Here is a 22828-nt window from a genome sequence, read left to right on the forward strand (position 1 = left end):
CATCTGCTTGCATTTATCAGGGCGGAGACGTAGTCCATAGGCTGCAGCCACCTTCCATACAGGGTTGACAACATGTTGAAGTTTTGTACTGCTTTCTGCGAATATAACAACATCGTCAACGTACTCGAGATCGGTCAAGAGCGTCCTGATGGTGCTACGATGATATCGGCAGGACACCGATCTACTGTTCTTCGCATGATATCGTCGACGGGGGAAGGGAACAGAAAGGGTCCTGCTACTACCCCTTGTCTTACTTCAGTTACCACCTTGAATGGTGTTGTATATCCGGCTGCTGTTCGAACTGCAGCAGTTATTTGTTGGTTCATGTCATCAAGCAGGCCAATGAACTTTCCTGGTACTCCATCGGCGCGGAGCGCGTTGAGAAGACGATCTCGATGAAGAGAGTCGAAAGTTGCTTCAAGGTCCAGAATGGCTAATTGCATTAGCTTCGAGTACCGCTGCCAGATTTCGATCAATCTCCTAACGATGAAGACTTGGTCAATCGTAGGTCGGCCAGGACGAAATTCAGCTTTGTTCTCTCGCGATGTTTAATAAGTCGTTCCAAGATTGTCCGCTCCAAAACTTTGTATATAACACGTTGGTTTCTTGTGGGAAGGAATTATAATACCGTGTCTCCAAGTCCACGTGTGTCTCTCCATATTGAGCAGGTGATCTTTGTCAACTCAAAAACCCTAGAAGGAGGAAGATATTTCAGCATTTCTGCGCAGTGTAGCGCAGTCGGTAAGAGGTTCCGCTGTGGCTACAGTCGATTTGGGGTTCGAATCCGCCCCACTACAAACTGACCTTTAATTCCTCCAGGGTCGAAAAATTGGTACCAGACTTGTTGAGAGGATAAAAACACTGAATTGGCACACCGGCTGGCCTTCGGAGGTGATTAAGGCTGCATTTAAAGCTGCATGCGTGCTCATGAACCTCAAACGAAGTCTGATTTGAAGTCGAACTCACAGGCGTATTCCCATAGGAATTGACTAACGCCGTGCACTTCATCCTTTATTCCTATTCTTTCCGCGCATTTTGCCAATTGACAACACATTTTCAATTCAACCCTGGCAATAATTTCTATCAATTTTGATTCTGATAACTCTATAGTATAATCACGATACGTGATGGTTAGTTTCATTGTTCTAGGGTGACCTCATCGTGCAAGGTATGGACCATACTGATGCACAGCTGATGTTGACATTGTTAACATTACTCGCGATCTTCTGGATTCAAATAGTACAATGCGGAAGCAAGAAAAAGGTAATTTATTTTGTTCAGTCATTGCACACCGTCTTAAAAAGTAGTGCTGCATTCTGAAATGGACAAATCCCAAAGGCGATTGTTGCTCCGTCTGGAACAATTAGTCGACACGGGACTAGCCACATAGGTATAGTGTCTGCGGGAATTTGGCTGAAATACTGTTTATGGAGGATACATCTCGGTCCTACGTATGAACAACCTATATAAATGTTTATAGGATGGTGAAGGTTAGTGACCACCCCTCATCCGTTTTCACCGAACGATGTACCACGTATTGACAACTGCTTATGACTTTGGAGAAGTTTTGCTTTTCTATTCGCAAAGAATTCCTATATAGGTGGCTCAGTTTCCTTGTGAGATATGTTGTGCATTTTAGGTGAAGATGAAGATGAGGGGAAGGGAAGTAAAGCCTCCTCCAAAAAGAGTAAAAAGTCAAAATCGTCCAAAAAATCGAAGAAACGCAAAGTATGGTCTTATTTCGTTATTTCTTTGCCTTCGCCACCAAGGTGTACCTCCGTGACTTGACAGGTTAAAATATAAAACAAGTACAGCTTTTTGTACTCGACTGTTCACCGAGATAAATCTCACATCGGCCTATCCGTGATAAGCGAGTGGATCTATCCTCTAGAACCCGCAACGCGCTATTACAACAGCACCCACAGCCACACCTGAACAGAGACTAACTGAAAGACAATTTTTGTTTCAAGTGTTCCCATTAAAGCGAATTAAAATCTTTGCAAAACAAAATGAAGAATCTATCTTGCTGCTGCTGAAAACTCTGGTGTCGAAGGTGCGTCACTAATTTATTCAAAAACAGAAGGTAGAAGTGAGCACAGTGAAAAAGAATCCCTAAACTTAAACGGAGATTCTCTGAAGTAATTAGAAGTTCCTGAAAACATGGTCCGTATTCACGATTAGCAGACAACGAACACTGCCTTACCTAATTGCATTTTCAGGACCTCTCTGAGGATCCTTCTGCACACTGTAAATTTGTTGAATTTTAGGCCCTTGTAGACATTCCACGTGTCTGCTTTTCTTTCTGGTCAGAAACAGGCCCGTGATCAATCACCGATGCGTGACGTTGGAGGTTGCGAGGTTGACATTAAAATGATGAAAATTTTGTCGATGTCAAAACGGTGCCTCGACACGCCACATAGTCTACACGTTAGTGGTAGCTTGATACTTGTCACTTTTATCTAGGTACCAATGACCATTCACAATTACCTGGTTTGTCTAGAAGATGTTGACTTTCTCGAGTTAGACATTGGACTAATCAAGAACTTGGTTTCACTAATATTAGTAGAAGTAAGAAGTTCGGAGGGTTTAGTTAGATGTATTCAGTGAGCTATATTAGACGACGTAAACACCACATTGGGCCACACTCTGCGGCGATTTCAAGGTGACATTGCGGGAACAAAAACCAAAAAAAATAGTGGTCCAATCTCGTTGAGCCAGCCTAGACGATTAACGCCTAGATTAACGGCTAAGAAGGTTTTGCTGTGTGTTTGGCGGGATTGGAAAGGAATCATTAACTATGAGCTCCTCCTCAGTAATTTATCCTCTCACGCTTCATCAACTACAGAAAACATTCAAACGATAAGCGTACTCAACGAAAAACACATAAGCTAGTGCTTACCTCATTTGTTGAATATTGTAACGCCATAGACTTTGATACCACCTTTTTTGCGTTGCTTTACGGGGCCATACACGAAAGGGGACAACAAATGAGATCTACATACTAATATATTAGAGGCATCCCAGGAGCAAAATAAACTATAAAATTAGTGGAAAAGCACTTTAGTGAGACTATGTAGGTATTTTCATGCATTATCTTTCCAAAAACAATCAATGGGAAAACATAAGAAGCAGAAAGAAATGCGTTTCAGAGTTTTCCGCGTACTGTACGACAACCACCGAGTGCATGCTACATCGTCATGTTATCGTACAACGTGTTTAACATCAACCATACTTCCTAAAAAATTGATTGTGTGCCTTAAAAGTTCTACATCGGCGAGATTTTTAACAAACCTTGGCGCATGTATCCCAAGTACTGGTTCCAATATTGTTGGTTCGATTACCTTGGCGTATGTATTCCGAGTACTGGTTGTAATAGTATAGTCGTAGTGTAGTCGGGTTGTTGGGTTGTTGTAGTATGGTCGGGTCAAAACGACATGAATTACGAGTGTAGTTGCGGTGCATTTGTGTACGCTCTCGAAACGGCGCAGTGGAGGCAGCAGTTAGAACCGAGCTGAGACCGTCGTGAACTGCAGCGATGGGTGTTGCCAGCAAGGGTTTCACCACGCTTGCAGCCGCCGAGCTACACCGAAACGCTTCGAGAGAAGCCGCATACGCTATTGCGCACGTGCTTTATGTCGTTTTGACTCTACTATATATACATGTTACGAAGGTAATAAAATATTTCAGATACATTGAAAGTTGATTACAAAATGTTGGGAATTTCGCGGGAAAAGCCATAGGAGGAGCATTCAAATTAATCTAGTTTGAGATATAGAACTAGACGATGTGCGTAACGGAAAATATTTTGTTTACCACGCGGAAAGATAGGAAAGAATTTGGTTCATTTTATAAATCAGTCTGAACGTACTGCTAAAGCGGAACTTCAAACTTCCTGTGGTGCTAGTTTCGCTTGCTTTCAGTGATTAATGAAGTGAAATTAATGAATTTAAAGTAGTGACATCTTCTGTCAAGTTAAATTTGGATATACCCAACAGCGCTTCCTTCGTTCTTTTTTGCAGAAATTTAAGCACGGATGGAAGATTTCACAGTTACCTTTCTACATGCGTCAGTTTTACATTTGGATGTTATTCAAACTTGATTTCTCACCTATATTCCTTTGATTCGAATGCACTTTGAAAACATTTTTCGATGTATGGGTTTTTCTTTTCATTTTTTTTCGTAAAATTTGGCGCAGAATAATGTTCTAACGTAAAATGATGTGAAGTGAACCTCAGTGTCGTACTGATGAAGATAATGTTCTACGTCAGATCAGGAGAGGTAAGAAAGTAGATACGGGACATTACATACAGTACACGAAACACATATAGCTGTCACGGCTATGAAACTATATCATTTACTTACTTACTTAGATACTTAGATGGCCTGTCTTCACTGGACGTGAGGGCCCCAGCATCTCTTCCACTCGTTTCGTTCCCTCGCCATTGTCATCCAAGATGTTCTCAAGCTTCGTGAGTGACGTTGACGAGGTCCTTGAGCCGTATCCAGCGGAGCTCTCAGCTGATCCATCCGTGTGGCGAACACGTCACCCCATCTCGTTGGCGGTCTCATTCGGGGGCGTTTAGCGTCCCTTGGGATCCACTCTAGCGTTCTCTTAGTCCATCTATCGTCGATTCTTCTCATGATGTGACCGGCCCATCTATGTTTTGCTTTCGATACATATTTCGCTGGTCGCGAAGACGGGACATTCCTCTTAAGTCGGAGATACGAAGACCGGCAAGGTGTTGTGTGCGCCGGTTAAACTTCAGGAGACACCTCTCAAGGCTCTGTGGGTAGTAAGTAGCTTCCTAGACATGGCCGCGGTGTCTGCCCACGTCTCCGCTGCGTAACGGAGGGCTGGAAGGACTGTCGAGTCGAACAGATGGGCACGGAGGTTCTGTTTATTCGCGGTCCTATTTTCTTCCTTGCTTCGTTCAATTCCTTGAGCATCGTTTCTGCTTCATCGGTACTTCACGAAAAGAGAACGATGCGTTCCGCAAAAAGAAGGTTGGGGAGGAATCTTCTATCAACAAGTACACCCTTTTCTTCCCATAAAAGTGATTTTATTATCCATTGTAATGCACCCGTGAACAGTTTCGGCGGTATACTGTCGCCTTGTCGTACCCCCTTTCCAATGTGGTGTGTGAGAGGCGGTGGAAAACTTATGTCCCAGTGGTGCATTGATCGTAGCTGGGCGTGTTATACAAAGTATTCATAAGATAAATTCTATATGAACTACCGTCCGAAAAACATATTGCACTACAAGAAAACTATGACAATACAACGAAAAAATGTGAGCAACCACTGAGAACAAAGAAAAATTACGACAAAACAATGGTAAATAATAAATGACCTGCAGAAGCGTCCTCGCCTTTGAATTTTGACCTGTGTTCGTGGATGCCACACATGTATTAAGGCGGCACACGTTCACGTACCTCGTAAAGGGCAAACGATGTTTTCGGAACGTCTAAGGGGAATTAAGCGTTGCTACACGTAATTCCTCCTTATCTACGCCCCGAGCTCCAAATTTGCACACAGTAATCCCACGATCCTAAGTTTTCTGACATGCTGCCTTAAAAGTGATAGTGGTCTGTCTCTAACTAACGCTGTCTTTCTAGTCTATCTCTCTAGTATCTTGCTAAGGCCAAATAAGGAATAAGTAATCTGATTTTAATAAGTCGATAATTTATATTGGCTTCTTTATACTACAGTACTTCTTTTATATGTACAATAATCCCTGTCATGCATACTCGGCTTATTTCTGCGTCTATACCTCCAAACTTGGTTGATCACTGAGACGATTGGCTTGTTTAGGGTGTCGCGTTTTCTCATAAAAATAAATTCAAATGGAAATGAAGTGCGAGTGAAATAATCGTTACTTTATACCCTTGATAATTTTACAATCCCTGAACGATTATTAGTTGCAGTATCCTAGGAATCTTGCGACAGATTCTGATTTTTTTGTAGTTTAGGATTTGAGACGCGCTTTAATTGTGTGCTGACCGATAAGAAGTCATTGTGATATTGATGCTAAATTCAGCATATCCTAAATTTTTAGTCATCCTTCTTCTTTGCTAAATATACCTTCAGCGAGATATGGAAAAAGACGAAAAAGACGCGTATCCGCGTCTTTTTCGTCTTTTTTTCATATCTCGCCTTAATTTGATCTCTATTATAAGATCTATACATCAGTAGATTCGTGAGCGCGAGCTCTACCGAATGAGTGTAATAAGAACTTTCAAGACCTATCAAACCTATATTTTTGAAAGAATTGTCTGCGGGAACTTATTAACAAGGCTGAGTTCGGGATAAATGCGCCCAAAGGATTTATGATTTCTGACGTGAGCGAATTTTTCGAATAGTGAAATGATAGTTACATATTCGTAATCTACGTACTATTGCGAGTAATTTGATATTTCTAACAGCTATAATTCCATGACTGTGAATATTTTGTAAATTTGACTGAAGTGACATGTTTCAACTCTAGGAACGACGGACATTGCCAGCTTAAAAATTATTTTCTTATAAAATCTACAAGGAAAGTGTTTGTTTTAGAATGACCTTGTCTCTTGGTTTTCCAGCTCAACAGGATTTTCTGATCGAAGACCACCAAGGAATTGTTGGAAAGAAGAAGGCTAGATCTGAATGCATCGCACATTGAGCGGTTAGTAGCAAACACTAGCTGCAGAAAAGCGTTGTAGGAGGATCTTTTGAAATACAGGCAGAAGAAGATTCTGGAAGCAGCACAAAGAAGAACGAGTCTAAAGAAGGGCCGCAGGGATCTCCGCGAATATAATATTCCGCTAGTTGCCTTGCTAAGCGAAGAGGAGACTAGCACCTGTTCTCCTCGTGAGATGGAAATCATTACGGAGAGGTTCTACTCGACTCTTTTCCGTTCCTCAACTCCTGTGTCAAGCCCGATTATCCCCACTGGTGAAGCTCCACCACGGATTCCCCCTTTGGAAGTACGAGTCGCTCGCTATCAACAGCATGAAACCTGGCACAGCCCCCGGATCTGATTTGATATCAGCAGACTTTCTTCGGGTTGGTGGCCATCCACTTCATGTAATCTTAGTAGCGCACATGACGTCTTGCCTTCAGAAAGAAAGGAACCTAGGCCAGCGAAAGACCTCGCGAACCGTTCTTATCCACAAGAAAGTTGACCGAGAGGACCTTCGGAACTACCGTCCGATATGCTTGCTGAGCGTGTTATGCATAGTATTCACCAAGATCATCATCACGCGTATATCTAGGACACTAGATGAAGCGCAGCATCAAGAAGAAGCTGAATTTCGTCAGAGGTTCAGCTGCATGAATCTAATCCAGACCGTGTCGAGGGTCATAGAGGCTTGCCGGGATACCGCCTGTCCTTTGTTCTAACCTTCGTCGACTATGAGAAAGACTTGGACAGCGTTTTGGTGAATACTATGCATAACACGCTCAGCAAGCATATCGGACGGTAGTTCCGAAGGTCCTCTCGGTCAACTTTCTTGTGGATAAGAACGGTTCGCGAGGTCTTTCGCTGGCCTAGGTTCCTTTCTTTCTGAAGGCAAGACGTCATGTGCGCTACTAAGATTACATGAAGTGGATGGCCACCAACCCGAAGAAAGTCTGCTGATATCAAATCAGATCCGGGGGCTGTGCCAGGTTTCATGCTGTTGATAGCGAGCGACTCGTACTTCCAAAGGGGGAATCCGTGGTGGAGCTTCACCAGTGGGGATAATCGGGCTTGACACAGGAGTTGAGGAACGGAAAAGAGTCGAGTAGAACCTCTCCGTAATGATTTCCATCTCACGAGGAGAACAGGTGCTAGTCTCCTCTTCGCTTAGCAAGGCAACTAGCGGAATATTATATTCGCGGAGATCCCTGCGGCCCTTCTTTAGACTCGTTCTTCTTTGTGCTGCTTCCAGAATCTTCTTCTGCCTGTATTTCAAAAGATCCTCCTACAACGCTTTTCTGCAGCTAGTGTTTGCTACTAACCGCTCAATGTGCGATGCATTCAGATCTAGCCTTCTTCTTTCCAACAATTCCTTGGTGGTCTTCGATCAGAAAATCCTGTTGAGCTGGAAAACCAAGAGACAAGGTCATTCTAAAACAAACACTTTCCTTGTAGATTTTATAAGAAAATAATTTTTAAGCTGGCAATGTCCGTCGTTCCTAGAGTTGAAACATGTCACTTCAGTCAAATTTACAAAATATTCACAGTCATGGAATTATAGCTGTTAGAAATATCAAATTACTCGCAATAGTACGTAGATTACGAATATGTAACTATCATTTCACTATTCGAAAAATTCGCTCACGTCAGAAATCATAAATCCTTTGGGCGCATTTATCCCGAACTCAGCCTTGTTAATAAGTTCCCGCAGACAATTCTTTCAAAAATATAGGTTTGATAGGTCTTGAAAGTTCTTATTACACTCATTCGGTAGAGCTCGCGCTCACGAATCTACTGATGTATAGATCTTATAATAGAGATCAAATTAAGGCGAGATATGAAAAAAAGACGAAAAAGACGCGGATACGCGTCTTTTTCGTCTTTTTCCATATCTCGCTGAAGGTATATTTAGCAAAGAAGAAGGATGACTAAAAATTTAGGATATGCTGAATTTAGCATCAATATCACAATGACTTCTTATCGGTCAGCACACAATTAAAGCGCGTCTCAAATCCTAAACTACAAAAAAATCAGAATCTGTCGCAAGATTCCTAGGATACTGCAACTAATAATCGTTCAGGGATTGTAAAATTATCAAGGGTATAAAGTAACGATTATTTCACTCGCACTTCATTTCCATTTGAATTTATTTTTATGAGAAAACGCGACACCCTAAACAAGCCAATCGTCTCAGTGATCAACCAAGTTTGGAGGTATAGACGCAGAAATAAGCCGAGTATGCATGACAGGGATTATTGTACATATAAAAGAAGTACTGTAGTATAAAGAAGCCAATATAAATTATCGACTTATTAAAATCAGATTACTTATTCCTTATTTGGCCTTAGCAAGATACTAGAGAGATAGACTAGAAAGACAGCGTTAGTTAGAGACAGACCACTATCACTTTTAAGGCAGCATGTCAGAAAACTTAGGATCGTGGGATTACTGTGTGCAAATTTGGAGCTCGGGGCGTAGATAAGGAGGAATTACGTGTAGCAACGCTTAATTCCCCTTAGACGTTCCGAAAACATCGTTTGCCCTTTACGAGGTACGTGAACGTGTGCCGCCTTAATACATGTGTGGCATCCACGAACACAGGTCAAAATTCAAAGGCGAGGACGCTTCTGCAGGTCATTTATTATTTACCATTGTTTTGTCGTAATTTTTCTTTGTTCTCAGTGGTTGCTCACATTTTTTCGTTGTATTGTCATAGTTTTCTTGTAGTGCAATATGTTTTTCGGACGGTAGTTCATATAGAATTTATCTTATGAATACTTTGTATAACACGCCCAGCTACGATCAATGCACCACTGGGACATAAGTTTTCCACCGCCTCTCACACACCACATTGGAAAGGGGGTACGACAAGGCGACAGTATACCGCCGAAACTGTTCACGGGTGCATTACAATGGATAATAAAATCACTTTTATGGGAAGAAAAGGGTGTACTTGTTGATAGAAGATTCCTCCCCAACCTTCTTTTTGCGGAACGCATCGTTCTCTTTTCGCGAAGTACCGATGAAGCAGAAACGATGCTCAAGGAATTGAACGAAGCAAGGAAGAACATAGGACCGCGAATGAACAGAAAGAAGACACAGGTCAAAAAGAATGCCTACTGCGAGGACGGAGGAGTACAACTTGGAGGCTCCCAAATCGTGGGAACTTCGTCATACGTATACCTCAGACGTTCTATGAACATGGAAAACGACTTGAAGGAAGAACTGAATACAAGGATGAGAGCAGCGTGGGCAGCATTTGCACTCGTCAGAGAAGCTACGGACCAACGGCGGAAACCTCGTGCCATCTATTACACTAGGCAGCTTTCCCAGTGCTATGTTACGAAGCGGAGACCTGGGCAGACACCGCTGCCACGTTTGGGAAACTACTCACTACACAGAGCCCTTGAGAGATGTCTCCTGAAGTTTAACCGAGGCACACAACACCTAGCCGGCCTTCGAAGCGCATAAATGGACTAGCGCAGAAATGCTGAAATATCTCCGTCTAAGGTTTTTGAGTTGACAAAGATCACCTGCTCAATATGGAGAGACATACGTGGACGTGTTATAATTCCTCTCCACAAGAAACTAGCTGTCATGGAAATCAGGAATTACCGATGAACATCATTGTAGTGTGTTATATACAAAGATTTGGAGCGGACTACCTTGGAACGACTTATTAAACATCGCGAGAGAACAAAGCTGAATTTCGTCCTGGCCGATCTACGATTGACCAGGTCTTCATCGTTAGGAGATTGATCGAAATCTGGCAGCGGTACTCGAAGCTAATGCAATTAGCCATTCTGGACCTTGAAGCAACTTTCGACTCTCTTCATCGAGATCGTCTTCTCAACGCGCTCCGCGCCGATGGAGTACCAGGAAAGTTCATTGGCCTGCTTGATGACATGAACCAACAAATAACTGCTGCAGTTCGAACAGCAGCCGGATATACAACACCATTCAAGGTGGTAACTGAAGTAAGACAAGGGGTAGTAGCAGGACCCTTTCTGTTCCTTCCCCCGTCGACGACATCATGCTAAGAACAGTAGATCGGTGTCCTGCCGATATCATCGTAGCACCATCAGGACGCTCTTGACCGATCTCGAGTACGTTGACGATGTTGTTATATTCGCAGAAAGCAGTACAAAACTTCAACATGTTGTCAACCCTGTATGGAAGGTGGCTGCAGCCTATGGACTACGTCTACGCCCTGATAAATGCAAGCAAATGTGGATCTTTTCGAGACCTTGAATGAGAACCAGGCTGGAAGGAAAGTCGATCGAACTCGTCGACGAATTCTGTTAAATGGGCTGTGTGCTAGAGAATAACGGCAGCTACGAGAAAGATAATAAGCAACGACGCGCTAAGGCCATTTCTGCATTTAGCTCCTTAACGAAATATCTGTAGTCGACCAGTCTGTGGCCGACCATCTCCAACGAAGTCAACCTGCGAGTCTACCTATCCGCAATTCGCCCCATCATGATTGTGATGGAGAGGATTGATGTGAGGAATGGATTGATTCTGCGCAAGCTCTCGCGGAAGGTCGAGAAGGTTGGGCAGAGCTATGATCAAAGGCCGCACACCTCGACTAAGATACGAGTAATAGCGTCAGGCGATGACATCAACCCGCCGATTAAGTCAAGTAAGTCACCAACTCATAATCTTAAGTAAGGAAATAATTCAGTAACACTCTACTAGTCATGACAACCATAGGTAAAGGATAAAGGATAAAGTTTCTGGCGTTAATCAATCCGCTCGCGATGCGTTCCCACATTCACTTCAATTCAGAATCGTTTGAGGTTTACGTTTAACTGGCTTATACAATGTGGTGACTAGTCAATATGTCAAGCCAGTGTTTTTATCCTCCCAGACAAGTCTGGTACCAAGATATCGACCCATATCGGACGAAATGCTTGGTGAGCACTAGGGCGAATTCGAACCTCCGTTCGATCGTGCAGGCAGCGGAACCTCTAACCGGTACACTACACCCATCCTCCGACAACCATAGGTAGTCAGTAGAATTTGCTTCAGTTCAATTCCTACTACGATTGTTATTCTTAGTGATGATACATAACTAGTGATAATTCTTTATCGTAATTTTTGAGTGAAAAAGGCGAGTTTAGCGTCATTTAAAATGTTATCTGAAAATGCATTTCTTTCTATGTTTTTTTTTTTATCAAATATTGATTTAATTTTTTAATTTTTAGATGAATTAAATGGAGTGTCTGTCCGACAAAAATGAGCATTTTCGATACAATCTTGTTTTTTTCGTTTAATTGAGGTGTCAAAACCACAGAAACTGCTCGCGAGATTTGTAACGTGTATGGAGAAGACTAGACGCAGGCTAGAATGGCGCAGGCTTGGTTTAAGGGAAAGAATATTCGAAGAACGCAATTTCAACTTTCAACACGGGCTCAGTCCGGATATAGAGTTAGATGAGGAGTGGTTGAATCAACTTTTGTACGGAAGTTTGCGTCAAATGACAGGAGAATTGGCTGAGCAGGTGGAGTGTGATCAACCGACAGTAGCTCGACACCTACAATCCATTTAAAAATATCAAAAGCAAAGATATTCATATCGAAAATGTTCATTTTGCTGGCTTGAAACTCCATTTTATTGATGTAAAATTAACAAAAACTAAATCAGGATAACTGAATTAAAACGCTATTATGAAGATAAAAAAATGCTCTTCCAAACTGCACGTTACATAACGCTAAACTCTTTTTTACAGGGCACAAGTTTAAGCTTTTAAAAAATGTATACATCGACCTAATACAGAGCTGCATAAGTGATCCAGACTGACTTTGTAAGTGTAGCAGCACTGAAGAACCATTTCTCTAAGATTTTTGACATAAAGAAATTTATTTCTGTAAGGGGTATAAAGAAAAAACTTCACGCTTTCAACGCTAAAAAAAAAATTTGAAAAAAAAAATCAATGACCCAATTTGAATGTACCTTACATCAGAGGGTTACATCAAGGCTTACATTAGAGGCTATAACTTCGTTCCCTTAAGAAAGGCAAAAAAGGAGAGTCGGAGACTGAAGAAAAGCACTCAGATGAAGGCGCAGGTGGTCCTCCACCTCCGGCTCCCAGAGCTCCTCAAGTTGGAGGAATTGCAGGTGAAGCACATTTGTTATTATTTATTATTATTATTATTATTATTGTTATTATTATTATTATTATTACTATTCTTATTATTATTATTATTATTATTATTATTATTTTTATTATTATTTCATTTCCGTTATTACCCCTATTTTAAAGATTGAAATTCTCTTCATCTAGGAACGCATGATCCAAACTACCAAACGCTTGCTAATATTGGGGGAGATATTTTTGGAGCCGACAAAAAAGGTGGCACTCCTATTGAGAAGCCGAAAGCACCCGCTGCTGGAGGGATGGCTGGTAAGACGTTGTAACACGAATTTCCTGTAATAGCTGTGCTATACACTGCTACTCCCTCTGCGAACTATTGCTCATTCGGCTCGACTAACATACATAACCGTTTTCGAATTCCCATATTCATGGTCGATTTACATGCACACAGTCGAGTGCCGTTAGTGAATTGGCACAAGTTCCATCCAGCCATTTTTTTGGCATTGAAACTGATTTCGATGGTTCTGTTTTTAGAGCGGTCGGTATCACAAGAAAGTGCGCCTCCGAAAATTTTCAGAGCATTAATTTATTTGACTAAAGAAGCCCGAACATTTTGAACTTTTCGTTGAGCACAGCTCTCACATCTCGCTATCACTGATAGCAAAATGGAATTTCTATTTTATGAGCAGCTGTAGAGATGGCAGTCTGTAATCGCTATAACTCCTTATGAGATTCTATGAATTGACAACGGCTTTTGCAGAAAAGCTGAATTTTGGAAAACAAACTAATTTTAGAATTAATCACTCTCAATCCATCCTTTTCATTAGGATCTATTGACACTAAGAGCATTGATGAGGAAACAACAATGTCTGACCGTCATATTGCTTATTGCTACATTTTCATAATGCATACGTTCTCAAGATTATGTTGGGAGGCCATAATATACCGCTAATCGTGGTAACATGTAAAGGTACGCACGACCCCAACTACCAAACACTTGCTGGAATAGGCGGAGACGTCTTTGGCGCGGATAAAAAAGGAGGGCCAGGAGGTGCGGGAGGTACTGGACAGGGAGCAAAACCACAGGTTCCTCCCATGGGTGGGATAGCAGGTAGTCGCATATAAGTATGCATCTATCTACTCTCTAGACGAATTACAAGTAGTTATTAGTTGTTCAGGAACTCATGATCCCAACTACCAAACGTTGGCAGGGATAGGAGGTGACGTGTTTGGTGAGGACAAGAAGAAGGCTGCGAACAATCCACTGGGGCCAAAGCCGGGAGCTGGAGGAATGGCTGGTATGTTTGTTGCACATTGAAAACAAACACTCAACTCCGCAATAAGTCAGAATACGTAACGTCACTTCTTTTGCAATTTGTGTTCAGGAATGTATAGTCGTGTCAAAACGACATAAAGCATGGTGCAGTTTCCGTTAGTGACTGCAATGGAAGCAATGTTGAGACTGGTGTGACCATCGCGGAGTGCAGAGATGGGTAGTGCTACCAAAGATCCCACCACGATCCTAATCGCTACGCTCCAGCGCGCTGCTTCGAGCGCAGTTGCTGATGCAGCTGCACCGTGTCATGTCACTACACATAGGTATTGATAGTTGATGGTTAGTGGAATGCTAACCCGTTGGAAGGAGTGATTTCATATTTTCAACGATAGGCAGATTAAAGGCATCTTGCGATGCGCTTTTTGAATTGAAGGAAAGAAGTACATGGTGGTCTTTCAAACATAAAGTAAAGTGGTTGATGAAGAATAGATAAGCGAAATGTCGTTTAGAACGTGGATGAAAGTGGTTATTTTTGTTGTCCCACTTGTTGAATGGAAATCACCCGTTGGAGGTTACGGAATGCAAGAGATGGGCTTAAAAGATCTCACTGATCGGTGTTATAGCATACCTCTTTGCTTTTTTGCTTTCCAAAGATTACTTTTTGCACAACTAGCTTAGAAAAATTGGCATCCAACGCAGACACACGTTCTGCCTAAAGGCATATGCCGAAGATACAAAGATGTATGTTCGCCACTCTTATAGGTAGAAAATGAGCGATAAAACGCTGCAGAAAGTAGAAAAGTGTTTAAAGGCATCACCCCACGAATCTGAGGTGGTACGGATTTCAGGTGGAGTATTCGTATACGGGATAGTAGATTATGGAGAGGGGGGTGATTCCGTACATTCCTTCCTAATTGCCGTAAAAACGGCCCGGAAGATGCGGCGCCGCACAGGGCTGGCGCGCTCCAATCGAAATCCTTGTGGAGAATAGCGCGCCGGAACGCTCGAAGCCGTTTCTTCCAGGCAGTTTTTTACGGCAATTAGGAAGAAATGAACAGAATCACCCTCCCCATAATCTACACCCCGTATACGAATACTCCACCGGAAATCCGTACCACTCCAGATTCGTGGGGTGATGCCTTTAAATTAAAGGATCAATACATTCCAATGCTCTGGTAACCAGACACAGCTTTGCATATTCTCAGTAACAGCTGCACTAAGTGTAAAGCAGCAGCGTCATCTAAACATTTAGATCCTGTCTTTTAGAGAGCTGAGTTTGAATATATAAAGAACCTTGAACAGATGTTATTCGGAACCCTTCAGAAAGTGAAACTGATCGGCGATCGGTATCCGGGAATGCCCTCTACCTTCATCTACGAAAGCGTGATTGGCGGAGATTGCTGTTCCTTGTGTGATATAAAGGCATTGGACAGTGAGCTGCTCTCCAAAGAATGCTCTCGAAGCAATAAAAATGTAGTGGATTTAGCGTGAATACTCCGACTTAACCTTGAACTGAATAAGGGAGTAAACACAACACCAACTACACTAATGTCGTTTGCGAATGAGAAGGCGAATGAATCCAATAAAACATAACATACATGGAAGTATTCATTATGAGGGAAGAATGTTGAGTATAACTCTGTTAAAAATGTTATCCGTGCCTCATTTGGGTGGTCATGTGCTTTTCGAGAAATTAAAGCACTACTTACACTCCAAAAGTGCGAATGGCAGATTGTGCGAACCTCGACTGATACAGCCTATCTGCCATATCAATCGAAACGACTTGATTCGACGAGTGTGATGAGAAATGAGGAAGTTCAATTTGGTGCAAAAGTACTGGAATAATGCGTTGCCACGTGAGTCTTGAATTCGCACGAGTTCGATCTCGCAGTACACGACCGAACGGGGTTGCGCCAGATGTATGCGACCAACAGCAACCTTAAAATTGTGTGGTTAACTCGAATAGACAAGACGAGGGCTAACATACACGATAAGGATAAATCATAGCATAGCATACTGATAAGTGAGAACTCCAAAGCACCTGGAATGCGGCAGGAAGTTGTGTGACGAGGCGACGAACGACAGATGATGGTGCAAATGGCAGAAAAAAAGAAGGTGGTCAAAGAAAAGAAAAGATCGCGGATCCATTCCGTGACAAATAGTTTTGCGTGTCTTCACGCCTATTCTTATGACATGCACTTTGATATTGGACTATTTGTTTTGCACAACATTTAAGGTACCTTTGATCCGAACTACCAAACACTTGCGGGAGTTGGTGGCGATGTTTTTGGAGCAGACAAAAAAGCTGCTGAAGGTGGTGGGGGCGGAGGAAAGCCTCAAGCCCCCGCAAATCAAGTATGGACTATTTTGCTACTTTGTGGAATATAAAGCTCGCATTTAATTCCACTTTAAGGGTGCAAAAGCTGGAACGTTCGATCCCAACTACCAGACTTTGGCCGGCATTGGAGGAGACGTGTTCGGTGCTGATAAAAAGGGAGGAGGAGGAGGCGGGGGAGGAAAACCACAGGCACCACAAAATCAGGTACGGGCCAATGTTCCCGATCTGTGAAGCATCTGTCAAAAGCCCTTTACGAAGAATTCTGAAACATCTAGGGACAACAGTTAGCTACATTTCCCAAGTCTCTTCCTCCAGAATTTTGCTCATTCATGAACTAAGTGTCCCGTTTTCCTTTTATTAAGCCTACGATGTAACCTCATTATTTATTTAAGTTAGCATCTTACGCTTATTCACAGACGCAGGTAGATTCGTGGAACGTACACAGTTTCTGCTGTGCAAGATGGGCTATACTTTTTTGAGGCAAATTCATCCAATCTGTAGGGTTGTGTTTGTGTGGGCGTACTTGCAATATCTATCTCATCGCGTCTAAATAAAAACTGCTCCCAAATGACTGAGAGATGCAAGAGATCAATGAGACGCCTGTGAGGTGTAAGGAGGGCGATTTGAATTCCTTTTCTGCTTTAATTAGTTTCTTGGGCCATAAGCCAGGGCTGCCATCGATCATTATTTGAAGCTAGTTTTTCGGTGTTGTCGATTTCGTAAGATTCTGGAAAGCTAGGAATATAAGTGATCTATCCCCTCACAAGCCTGATCACCCTACAGAAAGTGTTGGCTACCAGCATTCTTTCATATATAGGTTGAGGTAAACATAGAGAACCCCTTCCTTGAAATTCAAGATGCCACCATCTCGTTGAAGATTCTTATTACACTGCATCAGATAATTTAAATTCGAACATCCAAACAGGTACAGCCAGTCAGCATAAAGGTCCTAGAAAGTAATAAAACAGTAACAGCACTAGAAGATTAATTGCACTTGACGTATAACACTTGGAATTACGCCCAAACTGCGTATTCTTCTGGATCGATCAGCTGCTCACGGTAATGCTGCACTGAAAGAATGGAGAAACATTACATGATGGACGGCCTTGGAACAAGTTAACTTCTGAAAAGAAACTCATCTTCACTGATCATACTTATGCTTACAACTAGCTTACAATTAAAAATCGTGCAAAATCTTAAATAAGTAATGTACATCATAGCCGTAAGCAAACCTAAGTGCTACGGCGAGATTTAACTTGAAAATTTTGAAGATTAGTCTATACAGCTAGCCATCAAACCTTCGAGGATAGTACGAAAACAATGAGTTTTCGTACTATCCTCGAAGGTAGGTGTTTTGCATAAAACTACCGATGTGTCTATACGTAACATGTGCTGGAATCCAAGCTAATAAAATTTTATTACGCGCAAAAAATGAGAAGAATCAGTAAAGGGACAAGACTGGGATTTCCGAAGTGTTGTGCAGTACATGTCCAAGGATTCCTGTAGGACATAGATCCCTCCGCACAACTCGGCTTTTTTGCTTCCATATCCTTCCACTACTTTTCTCTAATATACATAATAATACATGAATAAGTAAGTCTAGGCTAAGTCTTAAATCCGAATTTTTTCCCCTTTAGTTTCAGAGCTTACTTTGCTCCTACGACGCCCTAAAATTTTAATTAGTAGCGACATGACTCCTGTCTCACCTTTTTTCGTGTAATTGTGCATAATTAGCGTTTGTTGTGATTGGGATCATGGTAAAACCCCACAATCCATTCTAGAAGTAGGCTAGTTACACAGGCATAGTCACACAAGAACTGGAGCGAAAATCCCATTTTTGCAAGCTCAAAACTTTGAGATGCGTTGAAATCAGGAGAAATTTTGTATAACGACTAGGAATGATGAGAATTGTTTACTATTATCAAAAGAGGAACAAAAATAAAATCTCTGCAAACTAAGAAACTTGCACTACTATACAAAAAAAGGCCACAAAAGGCAAAGAGGAATGAAGTGTTTTCCGCATACTGTAGAGAAGGGTAATTTTACGTCTTCATCGAGATCGCATCGCCATGTCACAACACGTTCTACCGGGGCGAGATAGTTACGAAATGGGTTGACACGGGTTCCGCGGTGTCGGATTGGTGCGCCGGAGTCGTAAAGCTGTAAAAATGTTCTACGGCGTCGAATTCCTGTGTTCCACTTCTCCTGTATCTACTTTTACAGACATCAAGCGATCCGATAGTCGATCCACCGCTGTGACGCTATTTCTAAACGACTCGTTCAATATGATACCAACGCCATTGCGATTTGATGTGCCGTGGTAGATGAGCGTGTAGCCATCGCCTAATTCCCTTGACTTGGAGCCTTTCCAGCGAGTCTCCTGTACACAACATATGTCAGTACGGCGTTTTCTGAGACTGTCTGCTAGTTCACGACTTTTTCCAGTAAGTGTCCCAACGTTAAGTGTCGCCAAGCGCACCGGATGTTGCTGGCGATGGCGGACTAACTTCTTTGGCCGGCTCCGTCCTCTAGCCGGTAGCCCTCGCATATTTGCCACATTGCCTGGGCAAGAACAATGCGCGTCGCTTCTGGGGTACGCCCTAGCTTCTGAAGAACACATTGTAGACATTAGCAGTATGACGCGACGGGGGTGTTGTCCTCGGTCGGCTTGTCGCACTAGCAAGCTAGCAGCCTGGCACCGGAATCGTCGTACTACCCCCTCACTTAGCTAGCCTGTAGCCTTGGCCCAAGGACCGGGCTACTAGCCGGACACCTTTGTGGCATGGTTGAACCTGCCGAGACGAAGTCTCGCTACCATAGCTGTCCGACGGCCAGGGCCACCGCTGCGCTGCTTTGAGACGTGAGGTAGGATTTGCAGCAGAGTTTTTTTTTTGATTATTATTGTATTCATATTCCTCCTCAATTTTAATTCCATGGGAGGACTTTTTTTTATCATCCTCTATTTAATATTACACGTTTTGTCCACTGCTGTGCTTTCAGGGAGCGAAAGCTGGGACTTTTGATCCGAATTATCAAACTTTGGCCGGCATTGGAGGGGATGTGTTTGGTGCCGACAAGAAACGATAAGAAGTGGAATATTCCTGATCTCCTTTGTTCACCATGAAGATAAATCAATGAAATACGTTTAGCTAAGTGATCTGTGACGTGATGTAATCTACTACAAAATTCTCTACAATCTGTTGCTTTATGCTCGAAGCGCAAAGTTATAACGTGCATCGCTATCTTCATCGAAATTTTTCGATTGTAGCTCAGATTGGACTTGGTTAAACAGATGAACAGCTTTTTTTAAGAGAAAATTGTTTAAGGACTTACACGTATGTTCGCATAACAGTATGGCTGAAAAACCTCACAAAACGCTTCATAGTCACCTTCAGACTTCTCCAATGTGAGCGGTCATTACAGATTCCATTTTGGTCGAATTCGTAGCTATATCATAGGTGAAAAGCGTTCCAGCTGTTCTGGGCAACAATTATAATCCAGTTAAAATATGTCAGACGGAAGAATTTGTTTACACTTGCAAATGTTGTCTTGTCGTCTATGGTACAACACGCCCACTAGTTCGTGTCACAAAATCAGTTTCTGATAGATTAATCCACCAATATCCTCAGAATTGGGCGAAATAAAATTGTGGCAAACCACTCGAAAGCAAATGAGCTGCTGATTTCAGATATAAAAATACTTCAAAGACTTGACTTTGACTTTGACAAATGTTTGACCTGACAACAGTAAGGTGGGGAGTTTGTGGTCATTCCACACCAGCTGGATATTGCTATAACAGAAAGACACTTGCAAGATACCTCATTATATCGTTTATCCTCCGTTAGTGAGTTCATGAAGAAATCTCGTTTTTTTAAACGAACAATGGGTTAGGGTAGCAAAATCCGCTGAGTTTCCTCCTTCTTTAATTGCTCGCCTTAAGATTGACTTGCCGACCTGTCCAGTGCTCTATCTCCTTATCAAGACGCAAAAACTCCAGTCCAGCAGCGATCTGGCTTCCACTGACCCTGCTACATTCAAAGACCTATAACTAGTAGTGTAGGAGGTCCTACGGATAGGATAGGGTGGTTCCTAAACACAATATTTGCGCAAGTATTGAGCCATATACCTGCCCGTTTGACAAATACCCGTATGTTCCTAGACCACCTACGCGCAGCACACCTGACAAGAGACTGTGTGCTGTCTATTCAGCAACTGCGAAAATCCGGAGAGAACATTGCAACACCTTGCTGTTGGTAAGCGCTTTCGGTCCTCGAACTCGAACACAATCTGCATGTCCAACTGCTGATGTACACCGCTGCCAGTGAGAAATCACCGAACGGGTTGGTGGTTCTGATCTGTGTTCAAAAAGTGGAGAATGGAAATTGTAGCGGAGACGCGGAAAGTGCAGCGCGACAATGCTAAAATCTCCCCCTCCGCATAATACTAGTGAGATGAAAATCATCGATCCGATACCGTCCGTTAACGAAAAAGAACTTGATTCATGGAGACACGCTATCATAATTTCCTCCTCAAGAAGTCATCTATCATCGGCTGGCCCTCGCAAGTCACTGTAGTATAGCAAGCGTTCAAAAGCCTCAACAATTACGAATTGCACTAAAACGCGTTGGCGCATCCCAACTGGATTGATACGCCAGTGACTTTATCCTTCCCCACTTTTTGAACACTGACCAGAACCACCAACTCGGTCTGTGATTCTTCGCTGGCAGCAGTATCCATCGGCAGTTGGACATGGCGAATGTGTGGCACCGAGTTGGTGGAAGTTATCTGTTAGAGAACCCAAGAATTATTCAGGAAAAACATTGCTGTATTCCTACATATAAGGCACAAGATTTTGGAACGGATTTGGCTGAGACATCGGCGTATCGAACATCACGAACAAACTACCTGTTATTAACAAGTTCCTCAGTGATCGTCTGTGATCTTGTCTGTGATCTCCAATAGTCCCTTACTGCAATGTTCTCTCTGGATTTTCGCAGTTGCTGAATAGACAGCGACCCCGTTGACACTGTTAAAGGCAGGCAAACACCTCTTCATTCCGCCGCAATACTTTCTTATAGGGGATAGGCTCACCTTGGATTACTCTTGTCCTTTCTCAAACCTCTTCATTTCCGTCTTCCGTTTCTTCTTGCGGTCTAGTTCCAGTGGACACACAATTTCCTTCTAAGACAGTTCTCTTGGTTGAATCATCAGTAGTGCGGGAGACACATCCCAAATGGTGCGTAGGCCTTGTCTACGTAGATGCGAACCCGAACTTTTTCCTCGGTATTGAAAGAGGAAACGTTTTCCTTGCAACGATCTGAATACAGTTACTTCTTTTTGTAATATTGTATATTTATAATTAATATTCCTTCGAGCTATTTCACCTATCAGGGCGGTGGGGTCTGCCACTGAACTGAGTTGCACCACTTTTTGTAATATTTGGGAAACCTGCACGACATAGTAGTGTAAATACATAATCATAGGTCTCCAAAGAGTATTCTCCGATGCCTTTGCATTTAATGAAAACGCAATCTTGACTACTTCTGTCGACTACGACTTGTATACGTTGTTCTACTATACATTCTTATTCTTCCATCAATTTTCTTCGTTCTCTGGAACACGCATGCAAAATTTCAGATGATCAGCTTTCAGACATGCGGCTTTTAGACATGAATTCTTCAAGGACATTTGTGTAGCTAATCCTGAAATTGACGAAAAAGCGAATTTCCACATGCTTTCCTGCATACCTATAATTTTGCCACCAACATTCTAGTTTACATTCCCAAACTGAATTGCTTCCAATCAGCAAGACAACACAGTTATCGACTTTCAGTCGCTTTAGGATTTCGGGAAATTTAATGATATAAAAATCGAAAATATCATTAGAATGTAAAAACTAACTAAACGCATCCTGCATACTGGTGCCAGTGTTCAATTCTAAGGAAGGATAAACTCGATCATCGCCTCGGTCAATTCTAAACGTCACATGATCACACGTAGCTTCCTGTGCGCAGAGCTTCACGCGAATTAAGCTAGCTCAGTCCACGGCTTGCCACGGTGTTATGTCACTTGTAATAGTCTTGCGGTGCACATTGTACTAGGAAAATATTGAGATAGACTAAACCTGCGAGACCACATTTGAACTGGGAAACGGAATGCCAACATAACCAGCGCTGTAGCGACTGATGATGAGGAACATAACTAGACGACTACGAGACGTTTAACCAGGGACAATAATCGACTATCTACTTTTATAACCTACAAATCTGAGAGTATTCGACTGCGATGATTATCATGTGATATACGTGGTCCGTGGATGATGCTTTTCGGCGACAAGGTCTGCGTGGAACATGCCCTCGCGCATTTTTTCAATTCAATTCGTGGATTTTCTGTTCAAACGCCTTATCCACCCAAAAAAGAAAGTCCTACGTTTATTGTTGGGCCTCGTAGCTACCAGTAGAA

The 22828-nt window shown here is 42.5% G+C and overlaps 5 protein-coding genes across 7 annotated transcripts; 3 read left to right on the forward strand and 2 right to left on the reverse strand.

Moving 5' to 3' along the window:
- Positions 1-134: 134 nt before the first annotated feature.
- RB195_018516 (uncharacterized protein) lies at positions 135-443 on the reverse strand (the record flags this gene model as incomplete). The annotated part of the gene is made up of 1 exon (XM_064185987.1): positions 135-443. One exon carries the CDS (start codon positions 441-443, stop codon positions 135-137), a length of 309 nt encoding a protein of 102 aa, XP_064041868.1.
- Positions 444-1170: 727 nt separating this feature from the next.
- On the forward strand, positions 1171-19453 carry RB195_018517 (uncharacterized protein; the record flags this gene model as incomplete). Of its 3 annotated transcripts, XM_064185988.1 has the most annotated exons (10): positions 1171-1263; positions 1481-1490; positions 1640-1728; positions 12670-12775; positions 12942-13061; positions 13723-13863; positions 13931-14050; positions 16265-16383; positions 16442-16570; positions 19367-19453. In XM_064185988.1, the coding sequence occupies 10 exons, from the start codon at positions 1171-1173 to the stop codon at positions 19451-19453; spliced, it is 1014 nt and encodes a 337-aa protein (XP_064041869.1). The 3 variants fall into 3 exon arrangements, with proteins under 3 accessions (XP_064041869.1, XP_064041870.1, XP_064041874.1); XM_064185990.1 differs by lacking the exons at positions 1171-1263; positions 1481-1490; positions 1640-1728 and adding an exon at positions 10444-10632; XM_064185989.1 differs by lacking the exons at positions 12670-12775; positions 12942-13061; positions 13723-13863; ... (2 more) ...; positions 16442-16570; positions 19367-19453 and adding an exon at positions 2278-2463.
- RB195_018518 (uncharacterized protein) lies at positions 4390-4641 on the reverse strand (the record flags this gene model as incomplete). Its single annotated transcript, XM_064185991.1, has 1 exon — positions 4390-4641. One exon carries the CDS (start codon positions 4639-4641, stop codon positions 4390-4392), a length of 252 nt encoding a protein of 83 aa, XP_064041871.1.
- Positions 6988-7377, forward strand: RB195_018519 (uncharacterized protein; the record flags this gene model as incomplete). Its single annotated transcript, XM_064185992.1, has 1 exon — positions 6988-7377. One exon carries the CDS (start codon positions 6988-6990, stop codon positions 7375-7377), a length of 390 nt encoding a protein of 129 aa, XP_064041872.1.
- Positions 9461-10126, forward strand: RB195_018520 (uncharacterized protein; the record flags this gene model as incomplete). Its single annotated transcript, XM_064185993.1, has 1 exon — positions 9461-10126. The coding sequence occupies one exon, from the start codon at positions 9461-9463 to the stop codon at positions 10124-10126; it is 666 nt and encodes a 221-aa protein (XP_064041873.1).
- Positions 19454-22828: the final 3375 nt, after the last annotated feature.

Source organism: Necator americanus, chromosome II, assembly GCF_031761385.1.
Source record: "Necator americanus strain Aroian chromosome II, whole genome shotgun sequence".
Classification (NCBI taxonomy): domain Eukaryota; kingdom Metazoa; phylum Nematoda; class Chromadorea; order Rhabditida; family Ancylostomatidae; genus Necator; species Necator americanus.